This window comes from Rhinopithecus bieti, unplaced genomic scaffold (genome assembly GCF_001698545.2).
Source record: "Rhinopithecus bieti isolate Rb0 unplaced genomic scaffold, ASM169854v2 scaffold_15838, whole genome shotgun sequence".
Taxonomy (NCBI): Eukaryota; Metazoa; Chordata; class Mammalia; order Primates; family Cercopithecidae; genus Rhinopithecus; species Rhinopithecus bieti.
The window spans coordinates 2,541,647-2,561,447 of NW_016808928.1; the positions used below are offsets into that span (position 1 = coordinate 2,541,647).

The window sequence follows — 19,801 nt, forward strand, 5'->3', positions numbered from 1 at the left end:
GGGAGGTCGAGGCTGCCATAAGCCATGATTGCACCACTGCACTCCAGCCTGAGCAACACAGTGAGACCCTGTCTCAAATATATATATACATTTATTAATTTATTTTAAATATAAAATTTATTTTATATTTTATATATAATATATAATTAATTTATAACATAATATTATGATATAATAATTATATTATATATTATATGTAAGTTTGTATTTTATATATATTATAATATATATAATACTCATCCCAGGGTTTTGTGTCTCTTCCATACAGGCAGGGCTTTCCATGCTATTGGGAGTAACGTGTCAGTTTATGATTTTAAAGTTTTCAATCCGTTATAGACAACATTTCAATTTACAATAAAATAAAATTTTAAAAGACATACAGAATACCAAACCATTACCTTAGTGTTAGGTTAAACAGGTGTAAAATCACGCCGTCACACTGGTACCCAACTTTCTAAACACTGCTTTCAGTTGTAGCACTGGTGGCGATGTTGGTCCTTCCTGGAGGGTTCATGGCCCACAGTCGCCACGCTGTGAGCTGCATAGCTGAGGGTCACTGGGTGATGACTGAGCAATTGGCTGGTTGGTCCCGGAGAAATGCAATGCACATCCATGCCCTGGCAAAGGTTCCACCATGCCAGGTGGGTGCAGCTGGAGTAGTCCCTAGACTCAGTTTTTCCAAACAAAGTCTTCCAGTCTAATAGGCAACACACTTGGGGAAAAGTAGTTTTGGGGTATAAATGTTTGAAAATGGCTCTAAACTATCTCCATCAGTATAAGAGGACATCTAACCGCTCAGCCAAAGAGACCTCGATGTCTTCTGACCAGGCTGACGAATCTCTCCTTCCTGCTGCTGTCTGGGATTAAAATGCTAAGGTTTGCAGGGTGCCAGGAAGTCACTTTAAAACACACTAACAGTCAAACTTGGATGGCCTCTCTGCTTAACACCCAGGCCTTTCGGGATGTGCGGATGCACGGGGTTGTGGACTTAGGAGGGTGCGGGACAGTGACTAGCTGCAGAGCTTCTGCTTGGGCGTCCTGGGAGGTAGGTCAGCCGCCTGCGCAGCTGCAGGGGGCTGGGTCACAGGGAGTGGTCAGCCCCGTCCTTCCTCCGCGGCTGCCCCTCCCCCAGCTCCAAGGGTGTCTGTTCTGCAGCAGGAGGCGTGGGAAGTGAGGAGGGTGGGGGCTGACCACAGAGCCTCTCCCAGCTCCACCTGGCTCCGTGGCCCCTGCAGCCCTGACACCCCGACACCATCCTGAGAGTCCCTGTTCCTGGTATCCCAGGCAGGAGCCTGCAGGGAGCTCTGGGAGCCTCAGAGGAGAGGACTCGGAGGAGACCGGGTCAGAGGGGGTTCGGCAGGACCTTCCTGCCCTGGGCGTTTCCTCAGAAGGCTTCACCCTCTTTCTGGACAGCCCCAGGTGCCCAGCGGTCCCCAGCTTCAGCGGGTTTTTCGCTGGAAAGGACCTGCAGTCCTCAAACCGCCTTGGCCTCTGCACCTTCCGGCAGGACCCTGCTGCGATCAGAACTCCTGTGCCCAAATTTTAACACACCAGAGAGTCTCCAGAGAAGTCACCTCCCATACCGGGGTCCCACCAGAGGGAGCTGAGGCAGTAACGGGACTCTGGGCCCTGGGGAACCACAGACCGGAAGCGGTGGTGGGCAATGTGGGGGGCGCCTGTTGGATTGGAGGGCTTTCAGGTAACTCTTGAACCAAAGCACGTGCTGAGGACGGTGAGCAGCGGCAGGCGGGCGGCTCTGTCTGGCCCAGAGGAGCCGCACCAGCTCCAGTCCTCAGAGAGACCCTGGTGCCGAAGCTCAACAAAGTGTGTCCTGGGTGTGGTCTCTTTCTGTGGAAAGAACTTAATTTTTTAATCTACAGGAGTGTATCCGTTTTCCATGGCTGCTGTCACAAATGGACAGAAAACTCGTGGCTTCAACAACACAGATTTATCATCTGACAGTTCTGGGGCCAGAATTTTGCCATGGGTGTCACAGGACAAAGATCCTGGCGTTGTAGCTCCCGTGAGTCCCACATCATGGGCGGGACCTGGTGGGAGGTGTTTGAATCGGGGGCGGGCCTTTTCCATTCTGTTCTCTGTGATAGCGAATAAGTTTCCCCACACATGCTTCTTGCCTGCTGCCTTGTAAGACATGCCTTCGCTTCTCATTCACCTTCTGCCATGATCGAGGTCTCCCCAGCCATGTGGAACTGGGAGTCAGTTAAACCTCTTTCCCTTTATAAATTACCCAGTGTTGGATAGTTCTTCATAGCAGTATGAAAATGGACTAATATAATCTGTCTCTGTCTCTCTGTCTCTGTCTTTCTCTATCTCTTTGTCTATCTCTGTCTCTCTCTGGCTCTGTGTGCCTCTCTCTTTGTCTTTCTGTCTCTACCTCTTTGTCTCTCTCTCTTTATCTCTATCTCTTTGTCTCTGTCTGTGTCTCTGTTTCCCTCTCTGTGTCTCTCTCCTTTGCTTCCACTCTCACATCTCCTTCTCCGTCTCTGCCTCCTTCTTACACAGACCCCTCTGATCACACTGGGCCAGCCCAGATACTCCAGGGTCATCTTTTCATCTTAGGATCCTGAGCTTGGCTGCACCTGCAAAGCCCCTTTGCCACATAAGGCCACATATCCACCATATCCAGGAATGAGGACATGGACATCCACAGGGGGGCTGCTGCCCAGCCGCAGGACGCTGCAGAGGGCTGGGTGTTAGGGAAGCAGCAGAGCACCACAAACGGGATGGCATCTCGGGTCAGAGCCCAGCAGGCCTTGCTCCGCTCCAAGCTCCAACTGCTGCTCAGAACCAGTCTGCCGCAAGCAAGCAGTACATGTTTGTTGAAAAATTGAAACCATCTAAGTAAGGAGTGAGGAAATGCTGGGATAATCGAAGCAATCGCAGCACATAGGGATGCATGACTGAGACGGAGGTCGGGGGAAACTTATTACATAAGAGCTCCTACCTAACGGCTATGGGTGACACGCAGACACCTTCCCAGGCCTGAGTCATTCACATCTCCTGCCAGCTGCATGAGACAGCTCCTACTGGCTCCGTTTAAACAGATGTGAAGTCATTAGCCCAAGCAGCTCTCAGTCCAAGTTAAAGTTTGGGTTTCGGGGCCTGCTTCATCCGTCATTTGTGTTTCTGAAAAGTGAGATGAATATAAGTTCCAGAAAGGCAAACGCGATCTTCAGGCCCCAGGACAGCAGTACTGAGTGATCCCTGGACACACGGGGCGCAGCCGTGAGCACGCCTGTCCCGCGAGCTCACAGCCCCGGTGGGCAACCGCGGAGCCACGGATCCTGGAACCTGGGTGACGAATTCCCATCTAAAACCTGCACCTCCTCCAGAAAATCAAGAGGGGTCTGTTGTAAACTTTGAATATGTGAAAAACCAAGCCCAAATGTACTGTTTGTGCGAGTCAGATGTACATATGTTGAATTTGCTCAAAATAAGGTAAACTAAAATGTATCCCACCACCAGAAGTTGTTCTTTCTGGCTCGGCTGAGTATGGCTCCAGACCCCTTTAGGCTGAATGCGCTGTTGGGTTTGGCTTAGAGAGGAATGAATGGAAGAGTGTTCACAGACGGGCTGACTGGCACTGCTCACTCCTGCTAGCGTGTGTGAGAATTCCATTTCACGACCTAAAGAAGAAACTTTTAAAAATTCAAAATAGACTAACAGTGCTGAAATGAGACAGGCACAGTGAGAACAAGGGGGACGTTAGAGACCAGACCAGGATCCCACATGGTGGCAACAAAAGTGAAACCAAGCCGTTGATTTTTGATTGCATGGAAGATGGTGAAGATGAATCGTCCCTTACTTAACCGACCGACCAGGGTCTTCCAGCCTCTGTGCCGTCCACGTCTGGGGCTGTTCAGGCACTGTAGGACACGTGGGGCGTCCGTGGTCTCTGCACATGGATGCCCGGTGCCCACCCTTCCCCCAACCTCTCCCTGTACTGACCACCAAGGTGTCTCCTAACATTGCCAAAGGTCTCCTGGTGGGTGGGGGAAGGTGGAAATTGTCCCCGGGTGAGACCCACTGAACTGGAGATGGAACAGGATTCTTGTATGTTAGCACCAAAAGAAGCAATTATTTTTTTCATGAGCGGAAGAAAATAAATGCAAGCCCCTCATTGCTAACAAGAGCAGCCCCCACTTTACTTTCTCTCCACTTTGCTTCTTGAGCCTCTGCCTCGCACCCACAATCCAAGGGGTCAGACTCTGGACAAACCTGTGGGTATTGAGGGGAAAGGTGCCTTCTGGGTCACTCTGATTCTTGCACCATGGCATTTGAGGCTGCCTCCAGCACTGTGTCCAAAGACCCTGTCCCAGAGGCCCAGCAGGGCAGGACGGAGACTGCAGGCCAATGGCACACAATGGCACACACAGGTGCCTCTGCATCGCAGGCCTGCCCTACCCCGGCCCCCTCCACACACCCCACCCCCACCACAGAGCTCTAGGCTTTTGCCATCGATGGTCAAGCATCATCCTAGAGGCCTGCAAAACAGCCCATCTCTTCTTTATCCTTGGAAAAGGCGCTTCTGCCACACTTGGCCGTGTGCCATCTACACGGGGTGCCTGCTTGGAACCAGAATGTATAGAATCCTCCGGGTCTCAGAGGCTGCCGGCTCTTTGGGACTGGAGGGCGGCTTTCCAGCCAGCAAGCTGGGCCTTGTCGCTGCCGTTTACAATACGCAGGAGGGACAAGCCCCCGGATGGCACCAGGGCACAGATTCCTGTGGACAGCTTTTGTTTGGTTTCTGCTTCCAGTCCTTGTTTGTTTGCTGTGTGTCCGGGTTGGGCCTGGTGTCCGGGCCGGGCTCCAGGCCGTGTGGTTAACAGCCCTGGCTGAGCCTACAGCTTTCCAGGGCCTGAGTCTCACTGCCCCTTTACTCTGTAATCCCAACCCCGTCATCCTGACTCGGGTCAATTCTGGTAATGAGGGTGGCCATGTGTCACAGAGCCAGGCTGCTCCACCCAGCAGGAGAGCTGCTCCTACCGCCCCTGGCCAAGTAGCCCGTGGTGAGACTCCCACACACGGAGCCATGGTGTCCTCGTCTGCAGGACGGGAGTGAATGATACCTCGCATCACTAGGGCCGTGCTCAGAAATGCACTGATCATGGGAAGGGGCTGCAGCGGCCAGCGCACCCGAGGGGACACGCGCCTTGCATCGTCCCGGTCACCCTCACTCTGCAGACAGAGGAGGCAGCTCATGACCCTGATTTGACATCTGACAGTGAGAAAACCAAAGAGCATGGACTTTCCTGTTCCTGCCCTGGCTCTGCTGCTTTCTAACCAGTAGCCCAGAACTTGGCTCATTTTTGTTAGAAACAGCAGAAGCCATCAGACGCAGGCCCAGGAGGTGAGGTGGGCACCGGGGGACCCCTGGGAGCACAATGGTGCTTTCAGCCACCAGAGGCCTCCGTGTCCACAGCATCACATGTGCATCCCTCCCCACAGCAGCTGGGGATGCCGAGTTCACTGCCCTGCTCCAACGGTCAGTTCTTCTCGAGGCCCCTTGAAAGAGTGGAGGGGAGCAGGGAGCCGACGGAGCCACCGGCTTCCCGCCCGAGTGTGCACTGCCCAAGCAGGGCCACGAGGGCCTGGTGGGGAGCACTATTTCCTGCCCGGTGCCAACCTGACTGTACTGGGCTGGTCTTCCCAGGAAATGATGCCAAATTGCAGGAGCCACGAGGCTCTCTGTTGCTGGCACACTGGACACTCAGTGGGGTCTTAGCAAGGCCAGCCTTGGTGCCAGGGAGCCCATGATACTGAGCTGGGGAGCCACACCACCACCACCGCAGTGGCCCTTGTGTTCCTACACCCATTGCACAAACCCTCTCTGGCCAACAGCCCCAGACAGGCTACTCTGCTCACCCTGTGGTCTGGGGCTTTCTCTCTGGGGGGCATTAACACAGAAACAAAGACACAGGCTTTTGCTCATCCTCTTTCCACCTGACAGGACGACTGTGTGCCCTATGAGCAGCCGTCGTGTGCGGAGGCGTGTCCTCCACAGCTTTCCGCAGGGCCTTCCCTGCATAGGACGAGACAGCCAGGGCCGCAGTGCAGGCAGCAAGGACTGGGGTGTCCCCACGCTCCCCCAGGGGCCAGCTGCTGCAGGGCACTGCACGTGGCTGGGTGTGGACGGGGCGGTGCGATGGACGCTGTTTCCTGCATTCTATTTCACTTTCTGAACCTGCTCGGTGCTGTCCCTAAGGTGTTGTGTCCACCCCAGCTTGCAACTCACCCATCTCACGACAGCATTCCATGGCTGCTTAGCTCACAGTCAGCATCTGTTCTGGGCTGCAGGTTCGTGTCCCCCCAGATTAATATGCCAAGGCCCTAATTCCCAGTGTGATGGTCTCTGGGAGGGGATGAGGTCACCAGGGTGGGGCCCTCACGATGAGATCGTGTCTTTATAAGAGAACTTGCTTCCCTCCCACCATGGGAGGACACGGTGAGAAGCTGGCTGGCTGCAGGCCAGGAAGGGGCCCTTGCCACACCCAGCCATGCGGGCACCTGGATCTGACTTAGCCTTCAGCACAGGGAGAAATCAACATGGTGAGGCTGCCCAGTCTATGGTGGTTTGTTCTGCAGCCTGCGCTGAGACAGTGGCCTCTGTGTGGATCCTGGCGCCCAATTTTGACTGGGCCTAGGACCACCCACACTCCATTTTTCAATGGGAGATAACAGAGCCTGGCTCTGCAGCTCTGTGGGCCGTGCTGCTACAGCAACGTCTCAGCACAGTCCCATCCGTGTCGTCATGAGGCCGGGAAGGCGCCTGTGCCGCAGAAGTGGCTGAGCAGGCTTGTCCTTCTCTTGGCCCCCTTCAAAACTGCCAGCCCCAGAAGTTTCCCAGAAATGAGTTGAGCAGTCTTCCCATGTGTAGTGCATGCTGGGTCCAAAATCCAGAGGCCCCCCAGTCACTGCTCCCCAGAATGGCAAGGATCGCGGGCTATGGTTTGCCCTTTCCCTCATAGGGTGTGTCAGGGCGTGCACAGATGCTGAAACCCCAGAAGCTTCAGTGATGTGGCAGGCCTGCGATATCTCCCAGCCTCAGGCAGACACCTGCCTTCCTTGGTCACCCGGCTTCTCCCAGGTCCAGGCAGCATGAGATCACTGACACAGTAGTGACCTTGTCGCCTTACAGTAAAGCCAGGGTTCAGAGCACAGTGAGCACGGCAGGAAATGTACTGCAGTCCTCGCCAAGTCAAGGCAAGCTGTCTTCGCTCCATGGATAGGGTGTGCAGGAGAGTGCAGTTGCTGAATCGGCAGCTGTGCTGATCTGTTCCGGTAAAGATGCTATTTGTCACCACGGCTGTGACTGGAGAGACCACCTGGTCATGCTGTAGGACCTCACCGCCACCTTCCGCCACAACCTGGGGTCTGCAGTGCCCAGTTCCATGAATTACATGGGAATCAGTGGGCACTGGAATATCGCCATCCTTTGAGCCTCTGACGGCGGCTCTGATCTCTGCAATTCCTCCAGGGAGGCAGGATGGATTTACCGATTTGGTAGGAATGGGGAGAGGTGTTCAGAGTCTTCCAATGGATGGTTCCTAATTCAGTGGCTCTGACTTCACAGGTTAAGGAACTAGTGATGGTTTCTGCCAGCTGCCAGCTCTGTCCATCCCAATTATACACCTGGCCCTTGTGAGACAGACACGGGCCAAACTCCACGTGCCATGTGGCTTTCATAAGACCCCTCTACAGCCCAAGGGGCTGCTCTGCTTCTCTGCTTGGTGGCGACTCGGAGCCTGGACAGTTTCCGAGGTCGGCTCTTTCCCATTACCACTGCGGTCTTCCTAGCACATAGATGCAGGTCCCTTTGGGGAAGCATGGACCATATATGCTTGCAGTCTACGTTTGGGGTCCTTCCTCAGGTGAGCCTGACTGCCCCTTCAGTCGACAAGCTCCGAGCCTGTGAGCTGACTCAGGTATGGAACTTGGCCCATGACCTGCGGGTTTTCGTTCATTGCTGAGCAATGTCTCTTGGTGCGTTCCTGTCTCCGTTCAGGCTGCTGTGATGAAATACCAAGCCTGGCCACGCCCCAGGGCAGGACAGGGGCACCATCAGGAGGTGAGATCATGGTGCCAGCCAAGCTCCCTGTTGATCAAGTTACTGAGGGTCTGCCCAGCAGATGGGGGCCCGGAAGCTGGTGCAGATGCAGCCATTTGGCCCTGGGCTCCCACGTGTCCTGCTGTCACTGGGTTAATCCCTGTCCAGGAAGAGCCCAGGGCTCTGCAGAGGAGAGGGGGAATAAACGGACAGCAGCAACCCCAAAGGGATGCTTATTCTCTCTTGTCCCATCCCCAGGGCCTAAGACAGAGCTTGGCCTCACCTCTGACACTCATCAGGTGCTCAATAGAAGCTTGTTGCTTAGCTAATGCACTTGCCTCTACGCACGGCTTCCTTCATTGCTGATACGCTTGTTTTCCTCATTCACTGTGAGCCTGTGAAAGCAGAACCCGTGTCCCGGCATAGCAGTTCTCTGCAGCCCACGTTCTCCGACCTCTTTCTCCCCCACAGCCCTCCTGTGCCTGCCTCTCTCAGGATCTCTGGAAGTCTCTCTTCTCTAGGAGGGCAGTGGGAGGTAAGAAGTCAGTTACACAGACCCCACTCTGTCCATGTCCCACACCATCAATCGTGTGGAAAGATTTCTGTCCCAGCAAGTTAACTTTACACATTGAATTCATCTGTCCATGTAAGATGTTGGCCCTGGTCTCGTAAAACCATAATAGAAACATTTTACAGGAAATTCATTCTACTCATGACATAACTCAAAATGGAATGGCCAAGTACAGGCTGGGCATGACTGTGAAGTCAGAGTCACTGAATTAGGAACCATCAACTGGAAGGCTCCGAACCCTCCTCCCCATTTCTACCGAATTAGTAAATCCATCCTGCCTGCCTGGAGGAATCGCAGAGATCAGAGCCGCCATCAGAGGCTCGAAGGGTGGTGAAATTCTGCCCACCAATTCCTGGCTCACACTAGGAATCTCAGCACTTTGGGAGGCTGAGACAAGAGGACTGCTTGAGGTCAGGAGTTTGAGACTAGCCTGGACAACATAATGAGACCCCATCTCTATAAAATGTTAAAAAGAAAAAGAGTTAGGTGTGGTGGTGTGCATCTGTAGTCCCAGCTACTCAGGAGACTGAGGTGGGAGAATCGCTTCAACCTGGGACGTTGAGACTGCAGTGATTGTGGGAGCCCAGGGGGTTATGATGAGCCATGATCACGCCACAGGACTACAGCCTGTGCAACAGAGGGAGACTGTCTCTTAAAACAAACAAAGAACAAGTACATGAGTTGCTTGAAAGATTCCCAGTGCCTACTTCCAATTCAGAGCGCTGTCCTCCACGCAACCGGGTGCGTTGCTGGGATTTAGAAGCAGCAAGTGGTGATGCAGCTAGGAATGTGCAGGCCAATCCCCGCAGCCCCCGAGTGTGATGCTCCTTTCCATCTGACACATAAAAGATGCAACTCGTCCTACTGCATTTTAAAATAAAAATACTTTATTTATGAAGTCAGACAGCAGCTAACAGTTTGAGAAGCTTGGGAAGAAATCACTTTCACATGGGGGATATATGCAACCTAGAAAATATTTGGCTAAGTCATAAAATTAACATTTTTAGTCATCTGTAAAGTGCTGAGACATTTATTTCTGGTGACTGCCTGGGTTAGGATTTTTTTCTTGTTATCCATCCAGTAAGTGAAACATTGAAATACACGTTGAGCAGGATGGAGCTCACTAAGTATGCACCTTGACAGGATGGTGTGCACTCATTATGCACCTTGACAGGATGGTGTGCACTCACTATGCACCTTGACAGGATGGTGTGCACTCATTATGCACCTTGTCACGCGGGGTTGGCTCTGCGACTGCGGAATAGAAACTGATGCGTTCTGCAGAGGAGGCGTCTGCACAACAGACAGGCTGGCCCGAGGTCACGCTTCTTGGCCTGGGTCCCGCTCAGCGACAGCAGCCAACACGGCCTAGCACCAGGAGTCATTCGGAGCGTGCGTGCTAAAGCAGACACAGCGTTCCAGGTCAAAGGGGCAAGAAGCCGCACCAAGGAACTAAGCAAGACTTCTCTGCCTATCTCCTCTAACACTAAAGCACACACATTTCTCGTGGATAGTCACTCGATTGAAACGAGAAGGGAGGAATAATTTGGTGTTGATGCTTGAGTCCAAATGTTGAGCATTTTGGTTCAAAGCACACAATATTTGTGAAATGCTACAGATAATATATTGACTGAAACATTAACTGTTAATTTTTTTTAATAGAAAAATGCAATATAAAAATATTACTTTGTTAAAATATACAGTACACGTATTATACCACTTTGGAAAACCCAGCTCACTTCTGAAAGCAAATCATGCTAACTGGACTGGTAGTTGTTACCTGGCTTTTAAAATTGTTAACAAATTTTATTCTGAAATTCAAAAATAGAGAATATAAATAAAAGTCGTGAATCTGAATCAGGTAAAATTATTTTAAGAATTGTTAACAAATGCCTGCACTACTGAATACACATATTTTCTCATAAATTCTTAGTCTGCGAATTCTGTAATATGATACGACAGGTCTGGCACTGATGAAGTTTAACATTTAGTATTTATATATGGACTACAGCAGTCAAAAAGAATGTGGTATTTTCCCAGAACTGCACTCAATTACTCGAAAATTGCATCAATCTTCTGCCTTCGTTAGAAGTGCTTGTAATTACTTCTGCTGTACGGAAGAGAAGGAAGGAATTGGCAGGAATGCCACCATGACGATATTGCACGTTTCTCCCCCAAATACTGTTTTTAATTTATTCCCAACCAGTGTAGACACAGTTCAATCACTCAGGCTGTAGGATTAGCTGAGAAGTCACCCTTGATTGCAAATTCAGACAGCAGGAGGCGGCTGTCCTGCTTATATATTCAGCAGAGGGATCTGCCAGACCATGACGGACGGCGCCAGCTCCTCCTGGTGGGGCTGCCGGGCCTTCCTGTGCACCCGCCGGTGGCCCTGCCCTCCACAGACCACCAGCGCTGAGCTGGCCTTGGCTTTCTTGGCCCGGCGTGCTTTGCTTCTCAGCGAGACAGGATCCTTCAGGAGGTCATAGATGGTGCTGTCCTCTGACCTGTGCTCTAGAGAGCTGGAGCCATGAGACAAGCTCAGGGACCCGGACGAGGAGGACATGTCACTTTTCTGAGTCATCGATCCCAGCGAATCTCCCAACCAGATGGCTGTGTCAGGGTCACCCTGGCTCAGGGACGAACCGGTTCCTTCACTCGGAAGTGCATCCTTCTGGTCTTCATCCTGGGGCTCGGGGCCGGGAGCCAGGCTGTCCCCAGATTTGTCCTTGTCTTTCTCATGCAGAGCCGTGGCCAGGATGATGAATTTGACAGGACCGTTGTGTGCATGGTAGGAGACCATGCCCCTTCCTGAAAAGGGAAACAGTTCAACCGCTGTCTTTTAAAATAGGCAAAATGTGAGAGAAGGAAGCAAAAAGTGCCTGGCTTAACCCCAATGCACTTCTCCCTGCCCAAATAACGAAACCTGTCACTTGCATACTTGAATCATAGGCTACAATGAAAATATCTGGATTATATTCTTCTGGGGTTTTAGTTAATGTGAAGAAGGCTTTAAAAATGATTTTCTAAAATAGAAAGTTGTGTTTTCCTCAGCAGTAATTCAGTTCTAATACTCATACTGTACTTTTCAAAGTAATAAAATAGTCATTTTTCCATTCTGCATAAAATACCTTCTAACTTACCCTACGGAAATATCCCAAATTTTCCTAAGTCTTGATTAGAAATATTAACGCCTGAAATGTGTTGGTTTGGGAATGAAATAACTAAATTGCTGGCTGGCTGCCATTTTTCATTACAAAAACGTTCTAGGGTTCAGAACAATTTAACTCTGTAGTTTGATTAAAATTAGGACTTTCAGTTTTCAGGCGATGTGATTCAAATTTTAAAGTCATCATCGTATCAGAAACACCTGTAGGTCCTCTTAATGCCACACAGAGTCCTGCAACCCCCACATTGATTCTGTAAGTATCACGTGGGCCTGGCGTGTCTTCTGGGTGCTTCGTGGGTGACATAACATACGGACGGGGGCACATGTCCTTTCCCCCGGTGCTTTCAGTATGAAACAGGCCCCAGCCCTCACCATCATCCTACTCTGGCCAAGGCAGATGACATCACTGAATCTTCCACCATGGTGAGAGTACATTTCCCAAAGAGCAGAGTGGCAAAGTGAAGTCTGCAGGGAGCGGGAGCTGGGGGGACTGGGCAGGGACAGGGCCGCTCATCACCTGGTGAAGCGTGCACCTGTGTTCCCTGCATGCCAGCGGTGATGATGCCCCGGGCATGCCCCCAGGAGGAGCTTCTGCAGAGCCAGCCACACGAATATTCAGAGGCTTGACGTGTAATGCAAATGGGTAGCACCTAGCTACCCATCCAGAGAAACACAGTGAGTGCACCTCTTTTCAGGAAACACCCATCTATCCACCCAGAGAAACCCAGACAGTGAGGGTGTGCCTCCTTTCAGGAAGCACCTAGCTACCCGTCCAGAGAAACACAGTGACAGTGCACCTCCTTTCAGGATGCACCTGGCTATCCATTCAGAGGAACACAATGAGTGCACCTCCTTTCAGAGGCAGGCTGCAGGCAGGGAGAGGAAAGCGCTGCAGCTGCGGCACCAGCAGGGACCGACCCCAGCAATGCTGAGAGAAAAAGCAACAGAGGCTGCGTGCACCATGGGACAGCTACAGAAAAGTGCAAAAACAGGAGAGGTGAAAAGAACCCTTTAAGATAGACATTGGTACAACTACAGAGGAGAACCAAAGGAATAGCTGATGTAAAACTGAGCATCGTCGTTTCCTAGGGTGTGTGCAGAGACAGCTGAGGCTGAGAAGGGGCGGCTGAGGCTCAATGTGTGAGTCACGGCCCCTTCTGAGCTGGCGACAGGCATGTGGCCTCTTCTCATTACCATGTAAACTGTGAAACTGTGTGTGATGCACAGTTCTATGTATTTACAGGCTGAGTGTCCCTTATCTGAAATTCTTGGGACCACAAGTATTTTGGATTTCTTTTTTTTTTTTTTAATGTTGGAATATTTGCATTGCACTTGATGGTTCAGCATCCCCAAATCTGAAATCCAAAATCTGAATTCCTCCAATGAGCACTGCCTTTCAGCATCACGTCGACACAGAATCTGGAGCATCTGAGGCCAAGGCAGGCGGATCACTTGAGGTCAGGAGTTCGAGACCAGCCTGGCCAACATGATGAAACCCCATCTCTACTAAAAATACAAAAATTAGCCGGGTGTAGTGGCAAGTGCCTGTAATCCAGCTACTAGGGAGGCTGAGGCAGGAGAATCGCTTGAACCCAGTAGGCAGAGGTTGCAGTGAGCTGAGATCGTGCCACTGGACTCCGTCCCAGGTGACAGAGTGAGACTCTGTCTCAAAAGAAAAAAAAAAAGAATTTAGAGCATTTTGCATTTTGTTTTTGGATTTGGGGTTCGCAACACGTATAATCACATAGATCATAATAAAAACATAAATTAGGAAATGAATGCAAAACTAGAATTCCTTAATCCTCACGGGTGGACCTGCCACACTCTGAGAGCATGGAAGCCACTGCCAGGTCGGCCCGGAGGAAATCCCAGAAGTGGAGCCCGCAGGAACAGTTCTGCTCTAAGAGCTTCCTGCAGAGCGTTTTCTCTGTTAGTTTATCCCGCTGGGTGACATCATAACCCACATAGAATCTCAGGCCATGGTTTACTGAACTTACAGGACGAGGAGTCTTCCGCGTTACTGCAGGCTCTGCCCACACCACCTCTGCTGGCTGCGTGCTACCCATTACCGGCAATGCCACCGTTTTATTAAACGGCCCAATCCCTCATTATGAACTGCAGGTCACCTCCTATTTTGTGCTGTTAAAAATTAAGTGCTGTGGCAAATGTCTTTTTTCATCATACTTTGTTCCCAGATTAGGCTGTTTCCTGGGCCAATTCCCTGGATTGGGAATCCTGATTCCAGACACACAAGCATATTTTAAGGCCTCCAATCCCTAATGGGACTGAGCTTCCCAGAAAGGCCGGGTGCTCCAGCCTGAGCTCCTAGTGACAGGGCAACAGCACAACGGAGCCTTTTCGGATCCCGGCTTCCTTCTTCACATGATAAAATACAAAAAGGACTGACGGAGATCCCAGCTTCCTTCTTCACAGTATAAAATACAGAAAGGAACGACGGAAACTAACTCTGGCATTAAACAGAATAGGAAAACATAAGATTCTCCTTGGACTACTAACGTAAGAAACAGAAAATGTATAAATTGGTAATTCCAATTAAACAGTCTACTAAGTCATTATAATACCATGAAAACACACAGATAATATGAATTGTGTAAACAATCCTAGGATGTTAAATCCCACTACACACTGCTATGCTCTATGAGTCTGCAAGACAGGATCAGCCACTCAGACTGCAGGTGCCACTCACCGGTCACTTTGGGAATCCCTTGCAGACGTGGGACTGGCAGGGCCACGAGGACTCCCAGGCTGGTGCCCACCATCAGCAATCCGTGGCAGACGAGCAGACTCGTCACCGACAGCCGCTGGTGCCCTGGGCAGAAAGACATATGAGTGGTTTCGGGTCTGGTTTGTGCAGCAGAGTTGGTGGGGTGGTGAGGGAGAGGTGAGGGAGCAGTGGAAACCCCACAGGTCTGTCATGCCACCACCAAACCCCTCAGGGGCAGGATGTGGCACAGGAGTTCCCAAACCCGAGCACCAGGCTCCTCAACCACACAAGCAAGACAAGGGTCTTGGGGGCAGGCCCTGCGTCTGCACCTGGACAGAACAGGCCAGATGTCTGGCCGGGTCTCATGGGCTGTTGTCTGCATGGCTCTGCTCGGCCCCTGCAGCCCTGAATCAAGCCCCTGAATGAATCTGTCTAAACCTTTTGCTTCCTGGCCGTGTAGCACCTGAGCTTGTGAGTCCCCGACACACACAGCGGCCTGTGGTTCTTCGGGAGCACAGAGGCCCCTTTACAAGTGAGGAGAGGTCTCTTAGTGGGCACGGCTAGACTCGAGTAATGGGCCCTCAGCCGCAGTTGGACCCTAGAGGGGAACTGAAAGGCCTCTTCAGGGCTCTGCGTGAAGAACAACATCGTCACATGGCCTCGGCGCTGGACACAGCAGGGAAACACCACAGTGGACGGCGGGGTCAGAAGGGCCTTTGAGGCTCTTTGTTAGTTTGGTTTTGATTTGCTTTACAGCCAAGGATCTGAAGCCCAGAGAAACTAAACAGTTTGCTCTGGCCGTGACAAGGCTAGAAAGTGGCTGCAAAACAATGTGGGAGACGCATGGCCTATTTCAAGACCCCGCCTCACTGCAGTTACAGGAAGACCCCACCTCAGGGCGGTTACAGGGTGGGAGACACATGGCCTGCTCCAAAGACCCTGCCTCACGGCGGTTAGAGGAAGACCCCGCCTCACTGTGGTTACAGGGAAGACCCCGCCTCACTGTGGTTACAGGGAAGACCCCGCCTCACTGTGGTTACAGGAAGACCCCGCCTCACTGTGGTTACAGGAAGACCCCGCCTCACTGTGGTTACAGGGAAGACCCCGCCTCACTGTGGTTACAGGAAGACCCCACCTCACTGTGGTTACAGGAAGACCCCGCCTCATCGCGGTTACAGGAAGACCCTGCCTCACGGTGGTTACAGGGTGGGTCTGGACTTTCACGTCGTTCCCTGCAACTCTGACACAATCGTCAGCATTGCAGCCTTCCAACACAGACAAGATAACCCCAGTGTTTCTCTAGCCCCAAAGCTGAGGAGCACAGAAGGCCAATTTAACTTGTTCCTGAGAAGCGACGGTGATTCTTCTTTTCTGTAGACATAAAAGCTCTTTTAAATATCCCTGCATTTGACCCAAAGTCATCTCAGATAAAGAGCACGAAAAACAATCTGACACCAGAGCCAAAGGCTCTGAATTGAGGTCGAACAGCCTCCCCCAAAACAAAAACAAAAAACACGGGATCTGTATCGACAGGTGTCAAACAGCCTCCTCAGAAAACAAAAAACCCTCACTACAGACAAAGCCAGACATTTGGTTCTATTTCTAAACACTGATTGATATTATTTTTAAAAGCTCCATAATATGCATATCCCAGGAATTCTGAATGTCTGCCTGGCTGGTGTGATGTGGTCAGGGTGACAGTGAATCCACAGTCCTGTACGTAAGCCGGGGCTGTTATTTTCTAAAGCTAATGAAAAACACAGCAGCCGCTTCGAAGCTGATGCGCAGGATTCCCAGCTTATCCCAAGTGCCGATCACTCTATAACACGGGGAGCAGCCCGGGGAGCGGCCGCAAAGGGAGTGTGGATGCTCTTTCTAGAGCAGCAGTTTGACTCAACGGTAAGTATTTTCAGTATGAAACATGACTGTCTTATGAGAGAGAAAACCAGTGTGCATACGAGTTCAGCATAAAACCTGAACCCGGCCTCCCCGGCCCTCCGTGTGGCACTGGGACAGGAAGCAGCTCCCGTGTGGGAGCAGGGATATGAGATGCTGGGAAGCGGAGAAGCCCCACCTACGTGCCGGGAAAGGCTACGGCCGTGTGACTGAAATGCTGGCCCGGCTTCTGGAAGGGCTCCTGTGATGCTGGCCAAACCTTGCATTTAATAAAAAGGGTAGGCCGGGCGCAGTGGCTCATGCCTGTAATCCCAGCACTCTGAGAGGCCGAGGGGGGTGGATCCCCCGAGATCAGGAGTTTGAGATCAGCCTGGCCAACATAGTGAAAAACCCTGTCCCTACTAAAATACAAAATAAATAAATAAATAAATAAAATAAAATAAATTAGCTGGGCGTGGTGGTAGGCGCCTGTAATCCCAACTACTAGGGAGGCTGAGGCAGGAGAATCACTCGAACCTGGGAGACGGAGGTTGCAGTGAGCTGAGATCGCACCATTACTCCAGCCTGGGCATAAAGAGCGAAACTTAGTTTCAAATAAATAAATAAATAAATAAAATAAAATAAATAAAAAAATAAAAAGGGTAAAAGCAGGTAAAACCCAGACGTGAATGTTTTTAACTGGTTTCAAAGTACCCAGGAACTACACAAAAGACTTAAGTTCCAGAGAGTGGCTTTCCATTGCATTTTCCAGGCAGTCTGCCAATCAACATCTTTAATTTTACATAGGAAAGTTGACGGCCACAGTCACGAGACCGTGTGGTCATTTTCCGATTCCGGAGGCTGTGGTGAGTACTGCTATCCAGGCGTCCCGTGCCCGTCCGGAAGCACCAACAATGACCTAGAACAGGACAGCAGGGTGTGTTCCAGACGGGGCTGGAGCCCACGTGAGGTCTGCTGGCGAGGTGGGAGGGGCGGCAGCTAAGGTGGTGAACGGTGATGCAACTGCCCAGTGAGGTTGGTCAATGGGTTACAAGCGCGAAGTGGGACTGACTGCATGTGAGCCCCTGCTGGATGGTGACTCCGTTGGGAGCCACCAGGGCCTTCCGTAGGCAGCCACAGAGAGACGCATTTCCTGCCCTGGAGGGTGGGAGGGGCTGGGGGTGTAAACAACACCATCCAAGTTCATTCAAGTAACCTCAGAGACAGAACAGTGACTGGAAGAAGCAAATACGTCCCCCAAGCGTGGGAGAAAATGCTACCAGGGGGATTCGCCTCTGCTCTTCCCAGCCTGGAATATAAACCGAAGGACAGGCCAGGGCCACACCGGCCGCCGAGAGAGGCTGTGGCTCCCAAGTCCTAAATCTCGTTCCTTAACTCACCATCTTGAGTCCGGTTTCATTGGTGTAGTCCATGGTCTTTAGAAAAGTTACACTGTTTTTTGTTGTTGTTGTTGTTTGTTTGTTTTTTAATGGAAATTTTGGCCATTTTATTTGGTCACATAGTTCCTGGAGGCTCTGTATTCACTCGGTGGAGACTCAGAAAGGTGCAATTTACCACAGGGTCTCAGCACTCTTCCATCAAAAATATCCTCCTTTGAACATGCGGGACAGAGCAGGAAACATCTGCCTGGTGATGTAACCTACTGCAACTGCTCACAACCTAAAAGCTGAGGCGCCGTGAACTCACTTGCCGTAAACTCTACTCCTTTTTAACTTACAGAGGTCATGACTGCTCTAACGAATGTGCATGTTAATCACAGGCCTTCATCAACCGTTAGTCTGTGTTGAACCTGATGTAGCTTATGTGAAAGAACGCGAGCTAAATGGTTTTCAGAACTGAATTCCAAATAGAAGGAGTAGAGCCAGGTCCTTAGCTACAGATTCACGGAGCCCCCAGGGGCCAGCAGGCTGAGACCCCGAGGAAGTAAGGAGGTTTCATCATGCTGTGTGAACTTATACAAAAGGTAGGAGTTACGGTACAGTTTGTTTATTTCAAATTTTGTTGTTTTTGGCTTGGCAAGTCTTCATTTGCAGAAGCTACCTGACTTTCATATTCCAGCAATAGCACAAAAAGATAATTTTATGTCTTGTTGCCACACACACACACACACACACACGAAAACCCATTTGAGCATCGTCATGAATACAACTTGAGAATGAAGGTTTTGTGTGTGTGTGAACAGAGCACAGCGGACACGTGTGGGCCTCCAGGAACCATGTTGGATGATCAGGAGGATAAGAACCCAGAAGAGGTGACGGCCCGGCGACCTCAGTGCCCGTGCGCTTCAGCACCGTATGAATGTGCCCCGACCAGAATGTCTAAACACAGCATGGAATGCCATAGTGCTTATTTCTATGAAATATATGAAATACTGGCTGAAAGGCAAAGATGACTGGACAGAGGAGACGAGAGGAAAGGACTCCCTGGAGGAAAGGACTCTCTGGCCTACTCATTCCATCTGAGTCATAAAATACAATGAAAATCAGAATCATTTCAGTCTATGCCGCACCGAGGATCTTACAGAGAATCACTGTTGGAAGCATCACAAACAAAGCTGAACTTCTGGTGTCACCGAGGTTGGCTCTAACCCGTGTACCCTTCTCCTAAGGATGAGGCCACGGCGGCAGCAGGCCACAGCCTTGGAGCAGAGAACTGAATGTGGGTAAAGCAGTCAGTGTTCCCCAGAAATCAGTGAAGCTGGAGCTATTTCAAACTTAGTACTGAAATGCTGGAGAAACCTGCCAACTACAGGCACGGCGCTCCATCTGGACAGACGTATGTGTTTGCTTTCATGCGGGTCTAAAATGCAGACCTGACTCTGTGTGCAGGAATAAGTAAAGACCCATGATTCAGGGGACCCCAGAGCAGGGGGCTGAGAGCACACACTGTGGCCGTGCAGAGTCAGCCCAGGATGTTGGAGGGGCCTGGGAGGGTGGGCACCAGGGTGAGCCCCACACATCTGCTGGCACCAAGTGAGAGGCTTGTGATGGGCTTGGGATGGATCCATCATCAGCCGACTGGAAACTATGAGCTAAGGGTGAAAAGTACCAAGGAAGGGAGACTCAGCGCCCAGCCACAACTTCATCATCCAAAACACACAACACAGGCAGCGCGATTTAGCCAGAATCTGCGACCTGAGCAGCCGGCAAGGGCTCTGCATTCTGTTTCTGGACCGGTGCAGGACTGTGTTGGGTGCTCTATGCTTGGAGGAAAGCAGGATAATTCTGTCTTTCTCTTCTACAGGAGAGGTCAAAGACAGTATCTAAAACAAAACATAAAGAACCTGCCATACAGGAGTGGCTTTCGAACAGCATCAGCAGGGAGGTGGGCGGGAGAGGCAGCTGACAGCAGGGTGGGGTATGCGGACGGGGG

The 19,801-nt window shown here is 51.1% G+C and overlaps 1 protein-coding gene across 5 annotated transcripts in view; it reads right to left on the reverse strand.

Moving 5' to 3' along the window:
• Positions 1-9,504: 9,504 nt before the first annotated feature.
• ARHGEF10 (Rho guanine nucleotide exchange factor 10) overlaps positions 9,505-19,801 on the reverse strand; it is a 122,793-nt gene continuing 112,496 nt past the window's right edge. For 4 of the 5 annotated variants that reach the window (XM_017887850.1, XM_017887848.1, XM_017887847.1 and 1 more), the window contains 2 exons: positions 14,516-14,638; positions 9,505-11,450 (listed from right to left, as the gene is read on the reverse strand). In XM_017887850.1, the coding sequence (XP_017743339.1) occupies positions 10,936-11,450; positions 14,516-14,638 (638 nt within the window). In that variant the 3' untranslated portion in view covers positions 9,505-10,935. The remainder of the gene's footprint in view (positions 11,451-14,515; positions 14,639-19,801) is intronic. The other variant, XM_017887849.1, reaches the window with a different exon arrangement.